General features: G+C 47.6%; 1 protein-coding gene across 2 annotated transcripts; it reads right to left on the bottom strand.

Moving 5' to 3' along the window:
* Positions 1-24,005: 24,005 nt before the first annotated feature.
* PCDH8 (protocadherin 8) lies at positions 24,006-27,856 on the bottom strand. Of its 2 annotated transcripts, none has more exons than XM_068984635.1 (3): positions 25,229-27,856; positions 24,838-25,045; positions 24,006-24,382 (listed from the first exon to the last, which is right to left on the bottom strand). In XM_068984635.1, the coding sequence occupies exons 1-3, from the start codon at positions 27,854-27,856 to the stop codon at positions 24,006-24,008; spliced, it is 3,213 nt and encodes a 1,070-aa protein (XP_068840736.1). The 2 variants fall into 2 exon arrangements, with proteins under 2 accessions (XP_068840736.1, XP_068840737.1); XM_068984636.1 differs by having other exon boundaries at positions 25,523-27,856.
* Between the last annotated feature and the right edge of the window lie 37 nt (positions 27,857-27,893).

The raw sequence follows: 27,893 nt of genomic DNA, 5'->3' as shown, positions 1-27,893 counted from the left end.
ATATATGTATATGTGTATATATATATAAAATGTATGTGATGCTCCTGCAACTAAGTCGCTTCAGTCGTGTCCGACTCTGTGTGACCCCATAGATGGCAGCCCACCAGGCTCCTTTGTCCCGGGATTCTCCAGGCAAGAATATTAGAGTGGGTTGCCATTTTCCTCTCCAATGCGTGCACGCATGCTAAGTTGCTTCAGTCGTGTCCGACTCTGCTTGACCCTATGGACAGCAGCCTACCAGGCTCCTCTGTCCACAGGATTCTCCAGGCAAGAACACTGGAGTGGGTTGCCATTTCCTTCTCCAAAATGTATGTGTATACATATATATTTGGAAAAGGAAATGGCAACCCACTCCAGTGTTCTTGCCTGGGAAATCCCATGGAAGACGAGCATGGTGGGCTTTAGTCCATGGGATTGCGAAGAGTCGGACACCACTGAGCAACTAATATGCACACACACACACACACACACACACACACACACACATATATATGACCCATAAAAAAGAACAAAATCTTGCCATTTGCAACGACATGGATGGACCTAGAGAATATTATGCTTGGTGAAATAGGTCAGACAGAGAAAGACAAATAGAGAATGAAAGACAAATAGAGAATGATAACTCTAATTGTGGAATCTAAAAAATATGCAAATAAATATACATGAAAAAAACAGAAGCAGACCCCAGGCATAGAGAACAAACTAGTGGTTTCTGAAGGAAAGAGGGGAGCGAGGTGGGAAAATTAGGGAAATGGGGTTAACAGATACAAACAATTTCATATACAATAAATAAGCAGCAAGAATATAATATATAGCACACAGAATAGTCATTATCTTGCAATAAGTTTTAATATTGTCTAAATAAAATATTGAGAGAGTTCATACCAAAAAAACCTCCAAAACCACAGGAAAGTAAAGTACCCTGTGTGTGTGTGTGTGTGTGTGTGTGTGTGCGTGTGTGTGAGAGGGGGATTTCTCAGGTGATTGGAGGGCCTGGGAGTGAAATAACCAAGAGGATCTCAAGAAAGTTCCAGAATCCATGCACAAAGGAAAGAGAAGAAGGAAAGACACTCTTCCCAGCAGGGGATTCATGAAGTTCTTCACTGAGAGAGTAGAGTCCTCTTCATTTAGGCAGCTGGGGAGGGGTCCCCAGCCTGTCTGCCTCCCAGACTTCCTTGCTGGGGTGTCCTCTTCACAGAGAACCTTTTCAGGGGAGAGGCCTTTTGGGGAAACCAATCAAACACAATCATAGAAGAAACACTTGCCAGCTACCACAGTCATCAAAATGTGAAGGGGCAAAGAATAAGTATCAGCTATTTGTGGAAAACCAATAGCGTGAAAAAGAAGTACCAAGATTAACAAGAAGTGCTGATCTAGGAGGAAAAGGGGGCAATTCAGGAAACAGAAGAGAAATTTTAAAAAACACTGTGAGGGACGTGCACTTGCTAAAACAATAACAAAAATAGGCTGCTCTGAAAAGCAAGACCCAGAGAGCAAGAAATAGTTCTAGAAAGTTAAAAATATGAGATGGAACAGCAACTATGCCTCAATAAAATTTTTAAAGAAAATGAAGTGGAGAATGCAGTGAAGCAACTCAGCAAAGAATAGGCCAAACTAGTGATCTGGAAGATTAGGCTTGGAAAATTGACTAGAATTTAGAGCAAACACACACAGAGATGGAAATACAGGGGAAAGTTTATGGACAAAGATGGTTAAGGAAGGCCTCAAACACCAGTTGAACTGGAATTCCAGAGTCAGAGAACAGATACATGGGAAAGAAGGAAATAATGCAGGAAATGTTTCAAGCTAAAGAAGGAGAAGAATCATCTATTTTTGTACAGAAAATGTTAAAAGCAGTCCTCTCTAGTAACAGAACTGCGGACGATCTTATTCTACTTTGTCCCTTGTTTAGATTTCCCCAAACTTCAACAATAAATATCTCTTTTAAACAGTGTATCTATCTCTTATATTAGAATATAAATAAAACACAGACACATTTGACTTAAAAAAAAAAAAAAGACAAAGGACCTCTTTATGCTTTTCATTCTCAGCCTCTCACCTGAGTCTTTAAATAGAGAGAGGTGACTTCAAACAAGGTCCTAATGAGCTTTTTATGTGGAAATAAACAAATGAACAAACAACCCATCTGTTTCAAAGGAGCCGGTGAAAGCCAGTGGAACTACTGTAAAAAAAAAAAAAAATCCATACCAACAAATCCTGATGAAATTAACAGAACCCAAGGATAAAAGAAGAGTATGAAAAACTTTCAGTGAGAAAAGGCCTTTTATGTACTATAGCGGACAATGGGAGGTATATTTTGCCTTTCTCGTTTGCTTTTCCTTCTTCCTCCCAGGAAGAGCACCGTACCTCCCTACTTTTCTTTTCTTCCTTCCTTTTTCTCTTTCTTTCTTTCTCCATGCCACTCAGGGACTACAATTTACAGCATCGCCCCAGCTAAACTCAGACCCTGGGACCCAGGGACTCTGACTCGATCGATTAAAGAATCTCATTTCCTGGCCAGTGTGAGCAGCTCAGGATGGCGGGTGACTCAGAAGGCTGCTCAGAGTTCCCTCCAGGCTTTCCTGCTTGTGTTAATGGAGGACTGGTCCCTTTCTTCTGCGTTCTGTGGCTGCAGAGGTGTTGGCTGCCACTGTGTGCAGCCATCTTCCCTTTGGTAGAGGACGCTTGTCACAGGAGTACAGTATGAGCCGGATTTACAGAAAGGAACAGACAAATGGAGGCACAAGACAAGGCAAAGAGCCCCAGTGACGTGGTTTGGACCAGTGTTTTCAGCCATGTTTGAGGCTGGCTCCACCTCCGACTCCCCAAGTTTGAATCTCTCAATCCCTACTTAGTCGAAGCTAGTTTGAGTTCAGTTTCTGTAATGTATACCTGCAAAGGAATGAAAATAAAAAATATTCCACTTCTGTTTTTTTAAATTACCTTTTTAATATGGACCATTTTAAGGTCTTTATTTAACTTGTTACAGTATTACTTCTGTTTTATGCTTTGTTTTTGGGGGCTGCAGAGCATGTGGGATCTTAGCCCCCCAACTGGGGATTGACCTCACACCCCCCACATTGGGAGGTGAAGTCTTAGCCACTGGACCACCAGGGAAGACCCCCGGTTTCTTACTAGTTACACAGATGCTAGAAGATAAACACTGCAGATGCAGAAAAACATTCAAAATTCTGAGGGAAAATAATGTTTCTTAGGAGTTTAAAAATTATTTTAAGTTTTCTTTTTTATTCAGTTTTTAATGAGGGAAAAGTAACTTTGAACCTAGACGGTAGATTTAAACTGGCATTCCAGGGTGAGGACAAAATAGATATTTAGGACATGGAATGACTCAGAAAGTTTTCTATTCGCAGAACTTCTCTGAAAGAATTCCTCAGGGCGGTATAATAGCAAAAAGAAAAAATAAATTCAAGGAGTAGAAAGGTGGAATACGGAAAAGAATATTGCACAAACTCATTAGCAAGGGTTATAATTAATCTGAATATATACTGATGCATAATACAAAAATATCTGCAAGAGCCTGCAACGAAGAGTCTGAATAACTATGTCATACAGGGAGCTGCTGTTGGGTACTCAGATTCTTACATTATTAGGAAGGCAATGGCACCCCACTCCAGTACTTTTGCCTGGAAAATCCCATGGACGGAAGAGCCTGGTAGGCTGCAGTCCATGGGGTTGCAAAGAGTCGGACACCACTGAGCGACTTCACTTTCACTTTTCACTTTCATGCATTGGAGAAGGAAATGGCAACCCACTCCAGTGTTCTTGCCTGGAGAATCCCAGGGACGGGGGAGCCTGGTGGGCTGCCGTCTATGGGGTCACGCAGAGTCGGACACGGACACGACTGAAGCAACTTAGCAGTAGCAGTAGCACAGATGCTAAATCTAGGCATTGATAGAAAAATTTGATGATTCGTCAAAATTTAATGGGAACCACTAGAAAAACAGAAATAAGAAGTGTGATTTCCAGATCATTAAAGAGGGAAAAAAAACAGATAGTAATAAAACAAGGAAAAACCATGACGCTCGGGTGAGTAGGTCACAGGCTGCAGCGTGGCTGCCAGGAAGGAGAGATCTTCCTTGGTTTTTTGCTTGGTGCCTCGTCTCTCAATAAATATTTGTTGAATGAATGAATGGACTTATATTCTAAGATCATTTTTAAAAAATTCTGTTGAAAACCTAGAGCTAAATCAAACAATCTGCACACACCACACGCACATTCACTAGGACTGAAAATAAAAGGATGGGAAAATATTTCCCAGGGAAAGACTGACACAAAGGGCAAGTATGGTAATATTAGTATCAGATAAAAAAAATTCAAGGCCAAATGAGTTAAAGTGAATCAAAAGCAATATTTTACATGACCTTTCAGCTGGGAAGCACAAGCAAATCAACTGAACCGATGAGGGCAGTCAGTAAGGGGACAAGATACAAAATTAACCTGCACAAATTAATAGCTTCTTTAATATGCTTGTAATAATAACCAATTAGAAGATTAAAAGGATGAAAGATTCAAGTAACATTCACAGTAGCAACAAACTCCAGAAAATACTGACAAGTATTTCTCCAAGAATACTGACATAGTAATCTTAACCAGAAACAGGCCAGGCTGGTAATGAGAGACGAAATATAAGACAAAACCGAGAACACTGTAAAACCAAAATAAACAAACCCTAAAAGAAAAGAGACTCATACTTCCTAAGGGGAAGAACTCTACATTGTAAAACTGACAGTTCTCCCCAGTCAGCCTGCAAAATCAGTACAACCCAAATAAAAATCCCAGGATTTTGCTAAACTTATTCTAAAATTATTATGGGAGGAAAAAAAACAGGGGAACCTTTTAAGTGTGAGAAAAACTTTAAGTAAAGGAAGAATGGCTCACCACACCAGATATGAAAATACGCTCCCAAAGTTTAAAAGTTAAAACAGTGTGGTGTTGATGCAAAAACTGACAAATACATCACTAATACAGAATATGAGATCTGGAGACAGATGAATCATTTTATAGGAGTTTATGATAAAAATGTCATACAGTCAGTGGGGAAATGATACTCAAAAGCACTGGGACAATAAACTATTCATCCAGGAAAAGAAAGTTAGAATTCAATCTTCTGCCATCACAAAAGTAAATTAGTGATGAATTAAAAAGCTAATCATAAAATCTAAATCTAAAATCTAAAATCATAAAATATAATTTATATGAATATATTTAAAATATAAATCATAAAAGTTTATATAAGAAGGCCTTCTTATATAAGACACAGACCAACAAATCAGAAAACATTGCTGGATCTAACTACATTAAAAAAAAACCTTACTTCTCTGTGAAGGAAAAGTTTGTAAGATGTAAATACACAAAAGTTTAATGTACATAATACTTAACTCATAAATCAACAGAAAACTCCACAGAAAAATGAGGAAGGGATATGAATAGGCAATTCACAATAGAAGAAATAGAAAAGGTCACTATGCATGCAAAAAAATACTCAACATTATTAATAAAAGGAAGATGAAAATTAAAATCAGACTGTGATATATATTTATACCCATAATAAGACTGACAAAAGTTTTAAACAGTGAAAACCTTTCTATAAGGGCCCATGGAGACTTTTGGCTGGAAGTAATAGTACAAAGGCATGACTGAAACTTCCCCTGGAGGAGGAATGGCAACCTACTCCAGTAGTCTTGCTAGGAAATCCCATGGGCAGAGGAGCCTGGCTACAGTTTATGGGGTCACAAAAGAGTTGGACAGGATGTAGCAACTAAATAACAACAAAATGACCTAAACTGCCTTGAGGAGTTGGTGAAATTTGTCATTTATCATAACCAAAAGTCTAGAGCGACAGCCAGCTCCGGGAATGGTAACTTCGCTGGTTTGTCATAACATCAGGAACCCGGGTTCCTTCTCTTTGCTCTGCCTAAGTTATTTTTCCTAAGGTTGCTCCCCTTAGTGGCAAGAAGGGTGAGGCAATTCCAGGTAGCACAGTCAGTCCTGATCAATTTCAGAGGAAGAGGGAATCTTTCTGTGACCCTTTGAGGTATGAGGAAATCTTCCCCGACATTTCCTTGGGCAGACTTCTCTTTGTGTTTCATTAGCCCAGAACTGGGTCCCCTACCCACCCATAAATCCATCTCAGGAGGGGACTTGCTTGGATTTATCCTCTTCATCTGAGACGCTGATCAGTGTAACATTCCTAACAAGCACATGGGAAACTGGTATTCTCATGTGGATGGGAGAGAGAGTTGGTACAGTTATTTGATATTTTTCTTTTTTAAAAAACATTTATTTATTTGTCTGTGTTGGGTCTTAGCAGTGACACGTGGCCTTCTCACATGGCATGTGGGTTCCAGAGCATGCAGGCTCTGTAGTTGTGGTCCGCAGGCTTAGCTGCCCAGCAGCACGTGGGATCTTAGTTCCCTGACCAGGGATTGGATCCTCGTTTCCTGCCTTGGAAGGCAGATTCTAACGACTGGACCACCAGGGAAGTCCTGGTATTTTTCAAAACATAAAAATGACACACATTTTTGGAATCATCACTCCCAGGCATCATTGCTACAGAATTAATGGCACCTTGTGTGAAAGCTATTTATGAGGATATTTACCAAAATGATGCTTATCTTAAAAACTGGGTATCCTTTGAATATCCGTCAGCAATGGAATAATATACTCACACAATGCAATATATAGCAGTAGTTTTCCAAAAAGTCCCTAAGACATTAGAGAGCAAAAAACAGGAGCAAAAATTGGAGCAGAGAAAGAGAGCAAAATTATTAAAAATTAAAAAAAAATTTATTGTGTCTATGGTGTGCTGACTTGCTCTTTTGTATACCACTTGGCTTTTTTTCAGTCAGTCCCTGCTCTCCAAGGGAGTATAAATGAAAAGAATCAAGTTACAGGCTGCTGCATTTATTTTAGAAACACACATGCTAACTGGGGCTTCCCTTATAGCTCAGTTGGTAAAGAATCCACCTGCAATGCAGGAGATCCCAGTTTGATTCCTGGGTCAGGAAGATCTTCTAGAGAAGGGATAGGCTACCCAAGCCAGTATTCTTGGGCTTTCCTGGTGGCTCATCTGCTAAAGAATCCCCCTGCAATATGGGAGATCTGGGTTCGATCCCTGAGTTGAGAAGATCCCCTGGAGAAGGGAAGGGCTATGCACTCCAGTATTCTGGCCTGGAGAATTCCATGGACTTCACAAGAGTCAGACACAACTGAGCAACTTTTACTTCACACATACCAACTACAGCTATTTGCATACAAATACACAGAAATGAAACTCAAAGGGTTCCTGAGGAACATGTAGATTATTCTTTCTCTGTTCTGTTTGACTTTTTCCCCCTTATAATCGATGCTGCTGAAGTGAGTGCTGTTTCTTTCTTTTTTGATTTCAAATATATTGCGATATAATTTCATCCTATAAATTGCACCTACTTTGAGTGTATGGTCAGAGGAGTTTTGACAAATATGTACATCTGTATAATCATCGCTGCAATCAAGACATAGAACATCATCCCTAAAAGTTTCTTTGAGTCTCTTCCCAGTCAACCCCCCAACCAAGGGCCAGTAACTATTTTCTGCTTTTTACCACTATAGATTAAATTATATTTTCTAGATCGTCATGGAAATAGAATACAGAGTACGGACTCTTCATCCTGCATAAAGACATTGAGATTCATCAATGTTTTGCATACATCAGTTAGTTCACTCCTTTTTGTTACTGATTAATTAATTTCATTGAATAAACGTGCTTAGTCATGTTGACTCTTCTGACTCCATGGACTGAAGCTTGCCAGGCTTCTCTGTCCATGAGATGTTTCAGGCAAGAATACTAAAGTTGCCATTTCCTCCTCCAGAGGATCTTCCTGATTCAGGGATTGAACCCATGTCTACCTCCGTTGCAGGTGGATTCTTTACCTGCTAAGCCATCAAGGAAGCCCGTCTGAATATACTATGAGTTGTATATTCATTCACTTTCTGGTAGATTTTTGGGTTGTTTTAAGTTTTTGGCTATTAGGAATAGAGTTGCTATGAACACTCAGGTACTAGTATTTGTGTGCATATATGTTTTTATTTATCTTGGCATCTCTCTCTCTCTCTCTCTTTTAGAGATGCAGTGAAATTATTCGCAGAAGCCTCCCAGCAGATTTTCACTTATGTAGCACTGGCTACTCATGCTTCATCTTCACACCCCCCAATTCAATTACTGGAAAGAGGGATGGGGTCACTTTGAAGCAGTCAGTTCTCATCCTTTGAAGCTGGGGGCTGAGGTCCTTTCTGAATGGAGCAAACTTCCTCCTGAAATAAAATCAGGGTCCCACAAACACAGGGAAAAAGGGAGGGATGGCTCTTGGGTAGGAAGTCAACACGTCTGTCTCTGCACTTTCTCCATGAGTGTTTTTCCTACAGAATACGGTAGTAGCCTTCCGTGTATATATCACAGCAAGAGCCTTTCCTCAGCATGAAGGTGCTTACGCAGATCTGTGGCTAACGGATTCTCAACTCAGTCCTAGAAATAAGCCCAGAGAGGAAAGCATATAAAAATCCGTGACAGAGACTTGCCCCGAGGAATAGGCTGTGAGGGAGAGAGTCATCTGCAGAGACTTTTACCAACTGCTCGCCAGATGTGGGCCTGCCCTGGGCGGAGGCACAGCTGCTCTGCCCCACAGTAAATCAGATGCGAGAGGCAAGCACCATCTGGCACAGAAGCTTGGCAGAGCCTGGGAAGAGAAGTTAACTCGCATGTGAAGTTACGATTATTGTGGATTTGCATGAGCGGAGGCGCGACACCTGCAGCCAGGTGAGAAGCCTCCTTCCCCCAAGGGGCTCCTCTGCTGCTGCGGCCTCAGGGCAGCCAAGCAGGGCCCTCTCCCCCACCCAGCACCGCTCTCCCAGTCTGGGGAGTCAGGGCTGGCCGCGCTAGAGCAGCTCTGGCCCTTTAAGCAGCCCTCACCTGACACTTCTTCCCGACATCGACCCTCCTTGGGTTCTCTTCCCAAGAGCTGGTCTCCCTTACTTGCCGAAGGGCTTCCCTGATAGCTCAGTTGGCAAAGAATCCACCTGCGATGCAGGAGACCCTGGTTGGATTTCCGGGTCTGGAAGATGCCCCTGGAGAAGGGATAGGCTACACAAGGCCAGGCTACTTGCCAAGCTTCTCAAATGCAGGGACCAGATCCTCCTTTGTTTCCTCTCTCTGCTCTCAGCATCCTGCCTTGAACAAAGTAGGTGCTCAACAAGCGAAAATGTCCTTGGCACAGGTCAGGACAAGAGGGAAGGATTGTGGCGGTAACGTTTCCACCTTCTGCTCTCTGCATCCTTGTCTAGAAAACCGTTTGGTGGCTCAGTGGTAAAGAACCTGTCTGCCAGGGCAGGAGACAGGTTTGATCCCTGGTTCAGGAAGATCCCCTGGAGAAGGAAATGGCAACCCACTCCAGTATTCTCGCCTGGGAAATCCCATGGACAGAGGAGCCTGGCGGGCTACAGTCTATGGGGTCGAAAAAGAGTCAGACACGAATTAGCGACTAAAACAAACAACCAGATGATACTTGTTGGTTGGTAATATTTGAGAAGGATGCTGGTGTGGAGCCATACACCAAGATCACAGAGAGCAGAGCCCAGAACCAAAGTCATCTTTGGAACTGACTGAGCCCCATTGCCAAAAGCCGCCCTGATCCTTACCAGCCAACTTGCTGACCCCATATTATGAAAAAATACCCACCCTGGCATAATGCCCTAACCAAGCACCCAATGCCACCCTTCCAACAGGGATTTCCTTTGTCTCGAGGCTGTGAAAATTGGCTACTAACCCAGGAAAAGCATCGGCTCCCCCTTGAGCCGGCCAGCTGTCCTAATAGTCGGCCCTCTTTAGCCTGTCAGGAGGCTGGCCCATGGTGCTGGCAGTGCCCTCTTTATCTCTGCTCTTTGTTCTTAACAAATTCACTCCTTCCTCCAATACTCTGTGTCCGGAAAGTCTTTTCCAACCCACACTTGGACTCCCGTGACACCCAGCAAGTTCTTCCTTAGTGAACCTTTCAGTCTGTAACCCTGGCCCTGAAACATCTTGGTTGCCCTAATTCTCCATTGTCCACTACTAAGAGTCATAAATGGAACTGGAAGGCCCCTTGGAGGTGAGCATTTTACAGACAGAAGCCCAGAGCTGGAGGTCTTGCTCAGGCCATGTTACTAGCGGGTGGCAGAACAGACATGCTGTGCTTAGTCACTCAGTCATGTCCAATCCTTATGACCCCTTGGACTGTAGCCCACTGGGCTCCTCTGTCCATGGGATTCTCCAGGCAAGAATACTGCAGTGGGTTGCCATGCCCTTCTCCAGGGGATCTTCCCAACCCAGGGATCAAACCCAGCTGTCCCACATTGCAGGTGGATTCTTTACCATCTTGAGCCACCAGAGAAGGCAGAAAAGATTATCTACCTTATTTCTTATAACCCACCTTATTCCTGCAAGCGACTTAGTTTACAAGGTTAACTAAAGCACAGGATAGCAAAATGACGATAAAGAGCAAAAACAGAAAGCAAATAGCTTAAGAAGACCCGGGAATGAAGTCAAAACAGAAACATATACCAAGAAGACTGCAAACCACAAACTTGGCTCTGAAGATATGTTTGTTAAAACAGAGGAGATCAGGTCAGACACAGAATCCACGATATGCATGAAAGAAAAATAGCCCAGAAAAGTCCAGCCCTTGTTGGTGCCAGTGCCTAACAGGCATCACCTATAAAAATAGCTTTGTGTGTTATAATGAAAGTCTTCAGCAATATTCCAAAGGAGTACAGAAAAAGCTCCCCTGAGTGCAGGGCTGGTGGCTGATGTAATATGTCCCAGAAAATAGCATTTTATTGTGGGCATGGCGGAGACTGAAAATCAGAGCCAGGATCTGTAGTTGAGGGGAAAAGCTCGCAAAACTGAAATGTGAGAAAATTTTAATTCAGAGTTGTGTGACATCAGAAGTACAGTAATAATTACTGTTTGTAATTATGACCCGGAGGCACTGTAGATCCTAAAGCATTTTCTGAATCATCTAAGAGAAGTTTTCTAAAAAAAGTTCAATCTGGTTTCTTGTAATTTAGCACTTAATTAGGTACTGTCATCTGTTCTAGCTGTTACTTCATATATTTGTTTTATCCCCTTCAATTAGATTGTCATTTCTTTGAGGGCTTTGGTCCATGTAGAGAGACCGAGTACCATGTTGCTTAACAAATGCAATATGGGTCCTTCAGGTTGACTGTGGAGGGGAAATCTCTGCATAAGGAGGGACAGCTGGACTTTTCAGTTGATTCTTCTGAGCTCTGTGAATGCATAGTGCTTCTGTCTCAGGAGTGGGAGGGTACTGATCTCTCTATTGATATCATCCCTTTATTCCAGTCCCATAGTACCTTTGAGAATAATCTGGAATATTAAATAAGCTTGGGGAAAATAATTACAGTTAGTAACCTGAAACCAAAGAATCTAAGTTACCACTACCGACATCAACAGTATCACACAGGGACCAAAAGCCCAGATTTTGGAGTCAGACTACCTGGGTTCCAATTCCAGACCCACCATTCACTGTTCAACCTTGGGCAGGTTACTTAACCTCTCTGTGCCTCATTTTAGACAATAGTGCTACTTATAGAGGCGTGTGAGGATTAAGCAAACACTTCTAACCATGTCTAAATATGTGCAGACAACTAGTATTATAACTGAGCACTTTTCATAGTCACACACTTCATGTGTATTAACTCAATCTTCACGTAATGCCCTAATCCAGTGGTTGTCAAAGTTTTTAGTCTCAACCTCTTTATGCTCTCAAAATTGATTAAGATTTTTAAAGACTATTCAAAATTTATTAAGATAACACCCTAGCCTGTGTTGCCAGAGCTCTTACTGGCCACAGAGATCTTGGCCTGATCCCAAGCCCACTGCAGCACGAACACTGCCTAATAAGGGGGGTCCCCTCTCCTCTAGCTGGTTGTCAGATATGTTGGTGACTGTGAGTTGGTCCCTTCTAGAGAGGGGAGTTGCTCGAGGCATTATCCATGCATCTCAGATCCTTATATGCTTCTCTTTGCCCACGGAGTCCATACGTTCGTACGTCTGTGACTGTAGTCACCACTCACATGTCGATCTTTATCTTGCCCACAGGGCTTCCCTGGCGGCTCGGTGGTAAAGAATCTGCTTGCCAGTGAAGGAGAGACAGGTTCAATCTCTGGGTCAGGAAGATCCCTTGGAAGAGGAAATGGCAACCCACCCCAGGATTCTTGCCTAGGAAATCCCGTGGACAGAGGAGCCTGGCAGGCTATAGTCCATGTAGTCTCAAAAAGTTGGACACAACTTAGTGACTAAACAACAGCAATCCTGCCCACAGCAGTGTTCAGTTGGGAACAAGAAGTACAAGCTAAGGATGGTGGCAGTGGTAATCTTGTGGGATAAAGACACACAAAAGCCCAAGGCAAGTCGATATATAGAGTGATTCTTCAAAGCCATATTATTTTGCTGTAGTCAAAGAAAAAAAAAAAAAGAATAAATATGCATGTGCCTCACCAACCAGAATTGACAAATGTTAATCTTCTGTCGTATTCATTGTAGATCTACTTAAATAAATGAAATATCACAAACAAGACTGAAGTCTCTCTAAGCTATGTCCTTTAAGAATTCACTTCACGGTTATGTTGAAGGATGGCAGTGAGGGAAGGGCAGGGAAGGACGGTTACTCTCTCCTCCTTCCAGCCGTTCAGCTCTCCCCAGACTTGACTGTCCCATTCAGCAAACAGAAAGCCCAGCGAGGGCATAAGTGCTCCTTAGAAGGCAGTTTAGCAGCTGATCTTTCCCCAGTCCACACCAGAACCACTCCACATCCCAATATGCCAATTGCATGCGTGACTCTTTTTAAAGGAGAGCTGGAAACTGGTGCAGGGGTTCCAGAGGCCACTGTGGCTCTGACGGCTTCCTGGGTGGGGTGGCCTTGAATGGCAGGGGCACAAGGTGAGGGGCAGGGTAGGGGTAGCACTCTTGGGGAAAGAGAAGTGGGCCAAGTGGGTGGTGCAGTGATGGGGGAAGGCTGGAAGAATTTAAAGGCAGTAGAGAGGGCATACTTCGATCTGTCCATCTCTCTCTTTCACAATTGCGTGTAAGAGAGGCTAGTACAATCAGGAGATCAAATCAGTCAAAACCAACCCTGAATATTCACTGGAGAGACTGATGCTGAGGCTGAAGCTCCAATCCTTTGGCCACCTGGTGTGAAAAACTGACTCACTGGAAAAGACCCTGATGCTGCGAAAGATTGAAGGCAAAAGGAGAAGGGGGCAACAGAGGATGAGATGGCTAGATGGCATCACTGATTCAATGGACATAAATCTGAGCGAACTCCAGGAAGTGGTGGAGGACAGAGGAGCTGGGTGGGCTACAGTCCATGGGGTCTCGAAAGAGTCGGACATGACTTAGCAACTAAACAACAAGAGCAAATTGGAAACTATGATTTTCCAGATCTAGTTGCATTTCATGGGGATTTTGATGCTCCTTATAAACTGAGTTTCTGTGCACTGCCCATGCCTGTTCATTCTCCTTTTTCTGGCTGGAGTTATGGGGCCTTAGCAATGCCCACACGGATGACTTGGTCAAGCAAATTGGCAGTTGTCTGAGTCTGTAGTCAGGAGTAAGAGAGAGCACAAACAAGCCAGTCTTGCTCTTTTTTTCTTCCCAATCTCTCCAGCTACAGTAAATCAAGCTGCCTGACAATTTTTTTTTCCTGCTGCATCTGAATCTAATGCCCTCAGCCTAGAAATTTCCATTATATCACTCAGCGCATGGCAAGAGCAATGGGTGTCTCTGATTAGTGAAGCTGAAGAGCAGAAATGAATCACCGGACCTTTGTATTCTAGAACATGGGTCTAGGATGAGTGAATGCCGGAGGTCGGTCATAACACAGCACCGGTGACTCAATTCTTAAATGATTTAAAATCAACATAAGCCTGGGGACTTATTGTGAATAAATATCACCATTTAACAGGCAATAAGGAGAGGGGTGAGGTGGTAGGGCTAGGGAAGGGGCTGGGAAGACACCTGGTCCTGGTGACCTTTTGCTCAGATTCCCTCACTGTAAAATGAAGCCACTCGTCATGATCTGCTCTCAGGAGGCTGTCACTGTGAGCCATGTAATTTAGAAAGTGGCTGGCTGCTCTTGCTAAGTTGCTTAGTTGTATCCGGCTCTTTGGGACCCCATGGACTGTAGCCTGCCAGGTGCCTTGCCTGTGGAATTCTCCAGGCAAGAATACTGGAGTGGGTTGCTATGTTCTCCTCCAGGAGATCTTGCCAACCCAGGGATCAAACCTGCGTGTCTTACATCTCCTGCATTGGCAGGGGGGTTCTTTAGCGCCACCTGGGAAGCCCACAAGTCAGGCTTCTCTGTCCGTGGAATTTTCCAGGCAAGAGTACTGGAATGGATAGCCATTCCCTTCTCCAGGGGATCTTACAACAAATTAAAGGCAACTTCACGGCATCAAGCATTGGGCTTCATACCATGCAAAGAGGAAATAGCAGACCTAGTCTCCAACTAAACTTCCAACCAGGGATGCAGGAATGACTCCGACTCTTCTCAGAAAACGGGAAAGGATATAGGGGCTCTTACAAGCCAGCTGGAATAAAAGCTAGCAGGCTCAACATTCTATCATTTGAGGATCAGGTAGAGAAGGAGAGAATTCTAAGGACATCTTCAGAGTGGAAGAAAGGGCAGGAATTTGCATAAACTAATAATAGGCTTAGAAGGACATTTAAAGGCTGCTGGATCCAATCCCAATCCAGATCGTCTACCCCACTCATTCCATCAGCCGATTGTCATGTCTTTGCTTGAAAGCTTCCAGTGACAAGGAGTTTCCACCTCTCAAGGAAAACGAAGATCATGGCATCTGGTCCCATCACTTCATGGGAAATAGATGGGAAACAGTGGAAACAGTGTCAGACTTTATTTTGGGGGGCTCCAAAATCACTGCAAATGGTGACTGCAGCCATGAAATTAAAAGATGCTTACTCCTTGGAAGGAAAGTTATGACCAACCTAGATAGTATATTCAAAAGCAGAGACATTACTTTGCCAACAAAGGCCCGTCTAGTCAAGGCTATGGTTTTTCCTGTGGTCATGTATGGATGTGAGAGTTGGACTGTGAAGAAAGCTGAGCGCCGAAGAATTGATGCTTTTGAACTGTGGTGTTGGAGAAGACTCTTGAGAGCCCCTTGGACTGCAAGCAGATCCAACCAGTCCATTCTGAAGGAGATCAGCCCTGGGATTTCTTTGGAAGGAATGATGCTAAAGCTGAAACTCCAGAACTTTGGCCACCTCATGTGAAGAGTTGACTCATTGGAAAAGACTCTGATGCTGGGAGGGATTGGACGCAGGAGGAAAAAGGGACGACAGAGGATGAGGTGGCTGGATGGCATCACCAACTTGATGGACGTGGGTTTGGGTGAACTCCGGTAGTTGGTGATGGACAGGGAGGCCTGGTGTGCTGCTATTCATGGGGTCGCAAAGAGTTGGACACGACTGAGCGACTGAACTGAACTGAACTGAACTGAAGGTAGCCTTTCTTCCTTTGAGTATCTTGCATCTTGATAGATTGTTTGCGGACTCTCTGTCATGAAACATTGTTGCAGTAAGTCCACCTATCTCCTAAGCCATCCTCTTTGGATATGACTGGCGGTCTGGGTCCCTGGTGAGGTGTATCACTCAGTGCTCTAGAGGGAGCCTAACCACGTATCAGCAGCCTGGGTCCTGACCCCGTTTGTCCCACCCTCACCTGTGTGCTGTTCAGAAGGAGGGTGAGGCAGGGAACCTGGTGTTGATGACAGCTTGGTAGGTGAGACAGGGCCCTGCCTGTTAAGCTGTCACATCCACCCTCACCCTTTTACCTTCTCTCTACGCGGGGTGTAGGCCTGGTTTTTGTGTTTGTGGTCATTGCAGAGTTGAACATTCTGCAGATGCTGGTTGATGATACTAGTCTGAAACTCTCCCGGGTGAGTGCTGACAGGGTCGCAGCAGGTCAGGGGGTATGTCCCAGCCCCACACTGTTTCTGTAGTGCAGCGGCTCTGCAGGGCGGCCCTTGGACCAGCAGCATTAGACCTTCTTAGAACTGGGACCACATTAGAAATGTGAACTATGGTGTTGTGGCAGTCCGAGCAGTGGCTGGAAAAGAATTTCCAGACACAGAGTATTTTAGAAAAGAGAGAATTTATTGAAAACGAAGGGCTGAGGTAGTGAGGGGCGCTGCGAGGACAGTGGGCTGACTTCCTGACAGATCAGGGGGCACGGACCCCTTTTGTGGGCTTGCAGCCAGTTTTTATAGTCTCGGGACAAAGAAGATTCCAATGGGGAGGCGAGGCGTGAAGTCATGGCTGGGGGGTCTTTTGGTACCAACTTGGCCTAAAGTGAAGACGGGAGCTGGCTGGTTAGGGACAGGGTGGCTAGTGACAATGGTTGCCATGGCGCTTGGCTAATTCTGGATTTATTGCCCTATGACTTCCACCTAGGGCTCCACGTATAGGACCTCACTCCAATCCTGTTGTATCGGATACTTCCGGGCTGCAGGCCCAGCCATCTATTTTAACAAGCCCTCCTGGTGATTCTGATTTGAAACCCACAAATAGAGGGGATGCTGTTGCCCCACCCACCCACCCACGTGTAGCCTGTGTGCTCATTCCTAGCTACCATAAGGCTGCCAAAGCCTCCAGAATGGGTCCCTTCTAGTGAGAATTACCCCCACCCTAACAGAAGCCTCCTTGTTATGGAAGGTAATGCAACGTACCCCCTTTTCTGTCCAGAAATCAATGACTGATACAAGGTAGGAAAGGCTGGCTTGTTGTCTCCAGAGAGGCCCAATCTGTGCTTCCAAGCTCCCATGAGACCAGGCTGAAACAGACCACCACTGTGCTGAAGCTCCCTTTCTCTGCGGTCTCCTGCTGGCTTCTCTCCTTCTCTGAGAGCATTTTCTCAATAAATGATTTTCACGAGAATCCCCATCACAAGCTGTGCTGCTCAGCAACTTGACTCAATCACCCATGTGAGTTAAGACCATCACCCAAGTAAAGGGAAGAATCCAAGGATTTATGAAGATGTTTAAGAGTCCCATATGGGGACCTAAACCTATCTAGATAATTAGGAGAATGTGCTTTTTACTAGCTTTTGCATGCAGACATGGCCTGAGAGATGCTCCGCCGGATGCACAGGGAGGAGCTCCATGGACGGAGTGGTGACCCTGAATTTCTTTGGTGCAGGAAGAGGGCTGACCCAGGGCTCAGCCTTCTTGCTGGAGTTCATGGGCTTGTTCTCACCCTCCAGTGAGGCTGGTGATAAAGGGCTTTTGGTAGATAAGCAGAACGAATCACAAGGAGGCTAAGTGCTGGCAGAGAGTCAGCTGCTGAATAAAACTGAGATTCCATTCTCACTCCCTTATTCACCATTACCACCAGCTCAGCCTTTCCTCTGAGGTTCTAGTGACATTCTTTAGCAGCACCTCAACACTACTTTCCTGGAATTGATAGTGAGAAAGTTTGGCAAAACAGGCTTAATAAAATAAGGGCTTCTTCACAGATGGTGCACTGGGAAAGGATCCGCTTGCCAATTCAGGAGACTCAGGAGACACAGGTTCAATCCCTGGGTCGGGAGGTTTCCCTGGAGTAGGAAACGGCAACCCACTTTAGTATTCTTGACTGGAAAATTCCAATGGACAGAGGAGCCTAGCAGACTATATATAGTCCATGAGGTGGCGAAAGAGTCGGACACGACTGAACACACACGCATTCATGCATTCTTAGAAATGACAGGGAGAACATTTGGCAAAGCAGACAGATTCAATAAAATAAGAGACTACTATCACGTTAGCAGCCGAAAGGCATAGTTAGTAGCGTAATAAGCGATCCGATGCTTTCATCAGCTTCACTGTTTGCTGTGTTTGCCTGGAACAAAGTGGAGGTTTGACAGCTCTCTGGAGTGTTCCGGCCACGTGGCTTCGGGTATCAGCGGGGACTAAGACCATCAAGTCTCTAGAGGTAGGGGGCTCACACACTTCTGGTGCTCACAGATTCCTACGGGGAGGGGTGGAGTCGTGTCCCTGGTCGGGGGTCTTTTGGTACCCACTTTGCCTGGTGTGGAAACGGGAGCTGGCTGCTTAGGAACTGAGACAGGAAGATGGGGAGGGCCTCGCCTTCAGAAGGTAAGGAGACTTTACACATGGTCAGGCTGGGACAACTTCTGCCTTCTCTGAGCACTCGCTTGGCTAGCCGGGTGGATAGGATGCTGAATTTCTCGGTCCCTTCTGATGCTGGAGGCATATTTAGCCCAGACCCCCTGTGGCAAAGTCTGTTAACTTGTAGATGCAGAGTCTGTTGGCTGTGGAGTGTAACCACGACCTTTTGTGCTTGGCTCAGTGAATCATGCTATTCAGCAAGTGCTTTCATTGAATCCTCATTATGTACCAGACAATGTACCAGGTACTGGGGATGGAGAGATGAAAGGCGCAGACAGTCCTTGATTTTATGGGCTGGCGGGGGCTGAGGAGGGGGCAGCATAGGTGAGGGACAGTTTGGTAAGTGTTGAGGAAGCCCGCAGCTGGTGGCTGGGAGAGGGGCTGGCGTGATCCGTGAATAATGCTGATGGATAAGAAGAAAGGGCTGGAGAAGAGGGAAAGCGTGGGGTGGGGACAGAGGAAGAGGAGCTGAAAGTCATTGCAGGCAGCGGGATCAGGGAGCAGGGTGAAACACAAGCAGATTCTTCTGGCCAAAGCGCCGGGTGGGTGTTGGGGTGACAGCGGGGGTTGTAGGGGTGGGATGGAGTAGCGGGTGCACCAGGAAGGGACAGCGGAAGGGTCCAGTTTGGGGCCAGAGGACTGGGGGTCTGGGATGCCACGGAGCACTGTGGACTTTATCCAAAAGGCTGTGGGAAGTCAGGAGGGCAGTAATCAGAGGAGTGATAAAAGCAGATTTTAGAAAGGGTCTTCATGACCAGCACGGAGGATGAACAGAGGGAAGCCGGTAGTGAATCCAGGCTGAGCAGGTTGGAGACTCACGCTGCAACCCGGGAGAGAAGCGACGAGAGTGTGACTAAGGTGGTGTGCCTTCACTTCGGACCAGAAAGAGTTTTTAAAAATCTCAACTCTTCCTAATAGTAGCTGTGTGACCTGTGACGAGTTACCGCACTCCTTCAAATCTCACTTTCCCCATACGTAAGCCGGTGACGTAGTCATTAAGTTGTGTCGGACTTGTGACCCCATGACTATGGCCCTCCAGGCTCCTCTGTACATGGGAATTCCCAGGCAAGAATACTTCTGTAAAGAGCTGGGTGCAGTGCGTAAAACACAGTGATCACTAAAAACTGGAGTCCTTACTCTTATTCTTTTGCGTCCATCCTGATTTGGACAGTCCCCCTAAAAGCAAGCACTGAAACAAAAACTGGAGTGCAGGAAGTTTGTTTGGGAGCTGATCCCAGGAAGCACAAGTGACTGAGTGGGGAAAGAGACAGGCAATGAGAGAGTTGCCACCCGGGTTTGGATTCTCTTGAGACCCTCAGGGACACTGTACAGAACACAGCTCAGAGTTGTCCTTCCAAGGGGTGGGAAAGCCGGGGTATTTATCCACCAACGCCTGTCCCTGATGAGCTGAGGGTTGCCTCTGTAGGTCTTAAATCCCTGGTGCTTCCAGACTTCTCTGTACACAGTTTGAATAAACTTCTGTGGGCCCAAACACTGGTGGGGCCCCAAGCTCTCAGCAAAGTCTCAGGCTGCAGAGGGCAATGTCTGGATGGAGACTCACATGGCAGGCAGAAGCTGGAGCGAACACAGAGGGCTGCGGCGGGGATGTAAGCAGGGTCTCCTACCTGCTGCAGCGGAGTGAAGGAACGATTCAACAACATCTGGGAAATGGAATCACTGGATCTTGGTGAGCAGAAGTAAGAAATGCGGTGGCATCTTAAAATGAATTTAGTGTTTAGTTTAAATTAAAATGGCTTTAATATTTGGTTGAAATACCAAGTATTTAGCTTGGTACAAGGGTACTCCTCTAAGAGTCACGAAAGTAACTCTCAGAGAAACAAGAGCTAGAGGAAAGAAGCGCTCTGTTTTTCCTTGAAAAGTGCAGAGTTTAAAACAGTTGCCAGAGGGGTAGTTTTTGGTGGCCGAGAAGGGAGAATGATTTTGACTTGGACATGTTGAGTCTGAGGTATCTGAGATCTAGCCAAGGGTCATACTGGATTGGCAAATGGAATTTTCCTAATTCCCCATTAAACTATGCAGGCTTCACTTTGATATGTTGAACTTTCTGAAACAAGTTTTGTGGGAGCAAACCTTGCATTCTGCTGATGAGTGACCATTTCCCCTGCCCCTGCCGCAGAAGCACATTTAATCTGGAGGTTTATGTGATGGCTTTTAAACCAGCCTGTTGTTTCTTTCTGCCTGCTGTTCTCTTATTAGGTGACTTTGAACCTGTTGGCGAATTCCACTGCAGATTATTTCCCTCTGAAGAAATGGAATGATAAATACTCTCTTGAGTTCTTGCACAGCTGTTGAAAACTAGACAGCATTTTCAAAGCCCTTTGGAATTGTTGCAAAGCACAGTGCCCCATCAAGTACTATATTACTTTGCTTCAGTTTGCCTTCGAAACTTAACAGCGTTCCAATTATCCTGTGGTTACTGAATCCAGGACTAAAGTGAATATGCTTATTTTCTAAAGTAGAAGTTTTAGATGATAAAAGCTTGTATTTGCCAAGTGCGATAAACCAGATATTTAGCTAATTGTGGCACGGAACTCGTCCTGATTTTATTTACACGCATATTTCTTTCTCTCCATGTACATGTATATTTGTATCTAGAGACATGCATCCTGTTTTCGCTCTATTTCAGAATGTATTTTTCAATAGATGTGGAAACCACTTACATTTTAATTTTCTGAAGTGGTTTCTTTGATGGATATTTTATTATAGGAAGTGTAGGACATCCAAGTCAATGGGGCCAGACGTAAAAAGTGAAATAGGTAAAGTCTGGCTCTGGTTCTCTATCAAGGTGACCTCCCACGTCCCCAAGTGCCTTCCAGATCCCAGTGTTCACTGTGGAGGTACTCCAGGGTTGTAGGCCTCCACCTCCAAAGACGGATTTGTGGAACCATCACAAACCTGAGGGCTATACTTGCTTGAAGAGTGCTGCTTGTAAAGCCATACTTGCTTTAGCCATACTTGCATATGAGGCTCTGGTCTCCACAGTGAAACTGGAAGAGACAAAGATTGCAAACCCGTCTCTGAACAAGACCAAACATCCCGAGTCTGTTTTCTCTTCCTGAGTGGATGGATGTGTGTGTTAGCCGCTCAGTGCTGTCTGACTCTTTGTGACCCCATCGACCATAGCCTGTCAGGCTCCTCTGTCCATGGGATTCTCCAGGCAAGAAGCCTGGAGTGGGTAGCCAATCCCTTCTCCAGGGGATCTTCCTGACCCAGGGATGGAACCTAGGTCTCCTGCATTGCAGATAGGGCTGCACTAATATAGAAGAGACTGGCTGCAGAGGAAGGCAAGAAAGGAGGAAGACAGGATGTGTTACTATAGGCCAGACATGGTCCTCTGTGTTCTGCATGTATATTATCCCATTTAACTTAATAAAGCAATATACTTCCTCACAAATATGCTTGAGAATCAGCATTTCTCAAGGAAAAACAGAGCGCTTCTTTCCTCTAGCTCTTGTTTCTCTGAGAGTTACTTTCGTGACTCTTAGAGGAGTACCCTTGTACCCTTCTCTCTCTCTTTTTTTTTTCATTTAGATAATTTTAAGGGCTGAATTTTGTTTTAAATTTTTTTTTAAGTTCCAAGCAACATCAGGTCTTGGAATGGTCATTCCTCTAGGGAATGATAGGACAGTAAAGTCAAAGAGATTTTGAAAACGAAATCTAGGGGGGAGTGAAACAAATTTGCAGAGCACAAAATAAGATAACGAAACAAGACGACAATGACACTATTTTGCTTTTGAAGGAGAAGAGCTGGCAAATGCATTCAGAGATGGGACGCTTTTAGGCTGCGAATAAGGGATTATTCATTTTTCTGCTCTGCATTTGAAGAGACTGGATCAAGAAGAAAGCTTTGGATGTTGGAATGGGAGGTCTAGCTGGGGTCTGGCCACATCTAGCATTTTGTTCCAGGAGCTTAGGTCTGTCTGGGCTGTTTGAGCTCGTCAGGTGGATTTTCAACTCAACTGCTGGCAGAAACCACTGAACTCTGCACAGGCCATGAGGAGCAGGGCGCTTGTGTGCGCCCACCCTGCTGTTCAGCTTGGAGCCACCACTGGTTTCAATTAGGACTTCAACAGGCAGCTTTGAGGGCTCCACTATTCATTACAGAGCCTCACTCTCTATAATTAGTAATAAAGGGACACAGGCACTTCACAAATATAAAGTGCTAAACAATGATCAGGCAGCAAAGGCAGTGCATTGGGACTGTTCTACTTAACTCTTTGTTTCTTTCAAGTTAAAAAGAAAAAGAAGTTCATTACTTCATTTTATTTTCTTGCCTTGAATAATCTTGGTTAAATCTTATCCTGGCCACTTAATAGCTTTGTGACTTTTGGGTGTTTTACCTAAACTGTGTCCCTGCTTCCTTATCCGTAAAGTGGAAATAATGATAGTTCCCATCTCATGGGGGATGTTTGAGGATTCAATGAGATGCAGAGTGTCTTTGTAACGAGCTCCACTCATATAAAAGCTCATTCAGGCAATGTTAGCTCTCATTATTAATTTCTAATAAAATGAATGCACAGAGGATAAGACAGGTGCAAGTCTTTAGTGTCTGTTTAAAAACCTTCATTACGTACATTTTCAAACACAAATACGCACACATAATCCCATGCTAGCACTGACCACGACCAGTATGTTTTCAGTCTTGTGTCACGTAGCCTTGTGCTTTCCTCCAGACTACTTTAAAACACATCCCAAGCATCATTTCACCCATAAGTTTGAGTTTCTTTTTGGTATTGAAATCCTTAATTTTTGAGCTAAGAGCTTCTTGGGACTATCTCATCTTAATCTTGAACCCCAGTTCTTAGGAGCTATACCAGTTAGTAAAAGCTTTACAGAGGTTTGCTTAATGAGTGAAAGAACAGTCCAAACTCAGTTTTCCTCCACTTTTAAGTAGATGCTCCGTAAACATTTGTTGAGTAAATAAATGAGGGCAGGAATTTTATAGCATGCCTGATGTATGTGGAGAAGCATTTGTTTTACAAAAGCAACCAATATACTTGACTGAGATGCCAATACTTGAAATCCCACAGGTTTAAAGTTGCTGTGAACACTAATAATGCCCAAATAATTAGCACTTGAAAAAAAGTTTAATTCTGCTACTCAGATTATTTGTGAAAGCCTGACTGTAGGCAACTGTAGGAAAAGCAATTAGCAGATTCTTCAAACACATGACAAATCCTTTATTACTGTGCTTATAAGTGACACGGTTTACAGAAAACCAAATGTAATTAAATAACAATTGAAATCTATCACAGACTCAAGATATACAAGTTATACTTGGCCAGGCAAAACTTCTCAAACACTAGGTTGTTTCAGGTGAAAGATAAATTTCCATTAAGTAATCTCAACATATTTTTTTTTTGTCTAACAGACAGTTCCTTTGGCAATAACTTCCACTTTAGCTTTTATTATATAAAAATATAACAAAATTTCATTATATACAAACATTACATTACACCATGTACAGGTTAAAAACACTAAGAAAGTGGCAAGCCGCAAGGGAAATGAAAGTCAATAGCATGATAAGAAAAAATTAAATACTGCACACATTTCATAAAAATTACATTCACTACATTTTTGTTTGCAAATACCAAACAGTACCAATGTGATTGGAAATAGCTTCCAACAGCTTCATTTTAAGGCACATCTTGCATATTTCTATATACAACACTGAAACCGGTCAATAACTTAGGGACGTCTCTGGAGGGACCTGTGTATGAGTGGCAACATGCAGCATGGGTTTACACATTTTCATTGGCTTCCTTCTTTGGGGACAGGTACCTGCCAGCGGGGGACTGATACAAGGGCACCCCGATCTCCTGCAGGTCTGGGAGCCTCCCTGGCCGAGGGGGGGAGAGCAGAGTGGCCGTCCTGTCATAATCTCTGTGAAGCACCTTCTCGTAGACGCTCTGCAGCCCCACGGTCTTGGGCAGCTGGGCCTGGTAGTAGCTGTCCCTGCGCAGAGGGTCCCGGGGCAGGGACGTGCTCTTGCAGAAGGTCGACATCTGGGCTGGGGGGTGAGTCGAGGCGTGTGTGCTGGGCCCTCCAGCGCAGGAGGGGCTCCAGCAGCGGTCAGAGTGGCCCAGGAGCTTACACTCCGCGGTGCACGCCCACAAGCCTAACAGAAAAGAGAAACGCAAGGGAGAAACAAGCACGATGGTTACGGAGGTTACAGGAACGGTCAGGGGCAGGGCGGCTGAGAAGGGAAGCGTGTAAGAAGATGAACGCCCTGGTTCTAGATCTGAAATGAGCCCTGTTTCCTGTAAGGCCACCTTAATACGAAGCTACCTACGCTTCAGGGAAGCAATAAATAAATAAATTAAAGAATTCGCCTTCTCAGCTAATAACTTAACAGGATGGGGGGGTTTATTTAGGCGGTGGCGCTGTCTCAACGTGGCATTTTGGCATTCACCGTTTGAGGCAGCCTGGAAACCGGAACTCAAGGACAGAAAAATGCGGGGACAGGGGAGCCGGGGGTCTGGGAACCGAGATGCAGAAGAGAGGCCCCGGGGGAAAGCAAGGGTGGGGCGTGGGGGAGGGCGCGCTGAACCGGCACGAAGGAGGAGCCCTCACCGCTCTGCATGTGGTTGATGAGGTCCTTCTTCAGAGCGTCCCCGCTGATGTCGGAATCGCTGTCGTTGAAGTCACTGTCCCCTTTGCCGCTGTCTTTGCCGCTGAACTTCTCTGCTTCCCGGCCGGAGATGGTATTGAAGGAATGTCCCTTCCAGACAGCAACAGGGGGCGCCGGCTCCTTGCCGAAGCCGGGGGAGGCGCCGTAGGGCTGCAGCCAGGAATGGGGGCAGCAAGCAGGGGTGAGGGTTGGACAGAAAACAAAAGAAAACAAAAAAATACAAGTGGACAGGTTAGGCGTCTCCCGCGCACGCACCCCCAGGCCCCTCCAGTCCCTTCCCCCAGCCTGTCCGCGGGGCACCGAGCGCGGCGCCCGGCCGAAGGAAGGCCTCACCTCGGCGTGCGCGCCGCGGAGCCGCTGCTGCCCCTCGAAGTGACAGGCGCTTTCCCCGGTGGCACCGCCGCCCTCCGAGCCCGGCACTTCGGCCGCGGCGGCGACCGCGGGCGGGGGCGCGTCGGCCGCGGGGCTGCCAAAGGGCGCTTTGCCGCTGCCAGGGAAGGTGAGCACGTCGAACATGTTGGGCCTGGGCCCGGCTCCCCGGGCGGCCTCCTCCGGGGAGCCGGGAGCCGAGGCTCCGCCGCCCGCCGCCCCGGGCCGCTCTTCCCGGCGGGGCCCCCCTTTGCGCACCTCCTTCTTGCGGCGGTTGCAGGTGGTGGCGATGGCGATGATGGCGGCCAGCAGCAGCGTGCAGCTCCCGGCCAGCACGATGATGATGATCAGCGGCGTGTCCCACTGCAGCGCCGGCCCCGACGTCGCGAGCCGCGAGCCGGGCGGGCGAGAGCGCTCCGGGTTCCCCGCGCCTGCCGGCGACGCCAGCCCGCGTCCGCCGCCCGCCGTCACCACGAAGCTGACGGTGGCGGTGGTGGAGAGAGGGGGGCGGCCGCCGTCGGATATGACCAGCAGCGCCCGGAAGACTTGGCCGGGCGGCTCCTGCGAGAGGTCGCCGGTGAGCACGATCTCCCCGGTGCGGCGGTCGATGGCGAAGGCTTCTCGCGGCTCCTGCTGCAGCAGGTCGAAGGCCAGCTCCCCGTTGGCACCTTCGTCTGCGTCCCGGGCCTGCACGCGCGCCACCGCCGTGTCCTTCGCTGTGCGCCCGGGGACCACCACTTCCAGGGAGCCGTTGGCTGGCGCCGGGTGCACCAGGATCGGGGCGTGGTCGTTCTGGTCCAGCACCCGCACTTGCACCAGGGCACTGCTGGAGAGCTGAGGGGAGCCCCCGTCGCTCGCCTGGATGCGCACGTCGAGCTGGCGAAGCGTCTCGTAGTCGAAGCTGCGCAGCGCGTAGATGGCCCCTGTCGCTGGGTCCACGGAGACGTAAGTGGACACGGCGCCCCCAGCCCGGCCCACCTCGGCCTCCAGCAGCCGGTAGGTGACCTGGCCGTTGCGGCCCAGGTCCGGGTCCCTGGCGGCCACCGTGGCCAAGTAGGCCCCGGGCGGGTTGTTCTCGCGCACTGACACCTCGTAGACCGGCCGCGTGAAGAGCGGCGCGTTGTCGTTCTCGTCGCCCACGCGCACCGTGTAGGGCCGCACTGTGCGCAGCGGGGGCGCGCCGCGGTCCTCGGCCACCAGCGTCAGGTTGTACTCGGAGATGCGCTCGCGGTCCAGGGACGCGGCGGTCACCACCAGGTAGCTGCCCGCGTAGGCCGGCTGCAGCCGGAAGTGCTCGTGCCCGTAGAGGGCGCAGCGCACCTGCCCGTTGGCGCCCGAGTCCCTGTCCGAGGTGCTGACCAGCGCCACCAGGCTCTCGCGCGCCGCCCCCTCCGGCACCAGCGAGATGGCGCCCGCCTCTGGCGTCCCAGGCCCGGTCGACGAGGTGGCCTCCGCCCCACCAAGAGCGGCGGCGGCGGCGGGGAAGGGCGAGGCAGCAGGCGCGCCGGGGGCGGCCAGTGGGGTGATGGAGATGTCCGGAGCGTTGTCATTGACGTCGCGGAGGCGCACGATGACCTTGCAGGTGGCGGCGCGGGGCCCGGGGCCGCGGTCCTGCGCCCGCACGTCCAGTTCGTAAGTGTCCTGGCGCTCGTAGTCCACGGGCCCCGCCAGGGTGAGGCGGCCGGAGCGCGGGTCCAGGCGGAAGAGGCGGCGCGCCTCGGGCGGGGTGCGGGCCCCGAAGGCGAACACCACGTCGCCGTTGGGGCCCTCGTCGGGGTCCGCCGCGTCCAGGTCTAGCAGGAGCGAGCCCACTGGCGCGTCCTCAGCCAGCTCCACCTCGGCCACGGCGCCCTGCGGGAAGGCCGGGCTGTGGTCGTTGGCGTCCAGCACTCGTACGCTGAGGGCGGCCGTGGCGGAGCGCGGCGGTCGGCCGCCGTCCTGGGCCACCAGCCCCAGGCTGTAGGTGGCCTGGCTCTCGCGGTCCAGCTCCTGCAGCAGCACCAAGTCGGCGCACTGGGCACCGTCCGCGCGCGTCTGCAGCTCCACGCGGAAGGGGCTGTGGGGCTCCGCTAGGCGCACGCTTTGCAGCCCGTTGGCGCCCACGTCCTCGTCCACAGGCACCTCCAGGGGGATGCGCGTGCCCACCGCCGCGCCCTCGGACACCTCCACGGGAATCTGGGCCCGGGGGAAGCGCGGCGCATGGTCGTTGATGTCCCTCACCGACACCTCCACGTGCACCAGCCGGAACTGCTCCTGGGAGAAGCTGACCACGTCGAAGGCCAGCACGCACTGAGGGGCCTGGCCGCACAGCCGCTCTCGGTCCAGGCCCGCGTCCCCGACGGTCAGCTGCCCGTCGCCCTCGCGCACTCGGATCAGCGAGCTGTTGAACTGCTTCATCAGGCGGAAGCTTGTGTCTCCGGACACTTTCATATGCAGGTCTTCGGCCAGGGTCCCGATGACCGTGCCGGGGGCATCCTCCTCGAAGGTGCTGTATCTCACAGTCTTGCTCTGGGCCACCGAGAGCACCCAGCAGAGGCTGAAGAGCTGCAAGGGGAAAAGGCAGGGGCTGCCCCCGCGCCTGGCTGGACTCATGCCGCCAGCCCCGAGCGCTATTCCAAAATGCTGAGCG

This window comes from Capricornis sumatraensis, chromosome 12 (assembly GCF_032405125.1).
Source record: "Capricornis sumatraensis isolate serow.1 chromosome 12, serow.2, whole genome shotgun sequence".
Lineage (NCBI taxonomy): Eukaryota > Metazoa > Chordata > Mammalia > Artiodactyla > Bovidae > Capricornis > Capricornis sumatraensis.
This window is presented reverse-complemented; position numbering and strand designations above follow the sequence as displayed.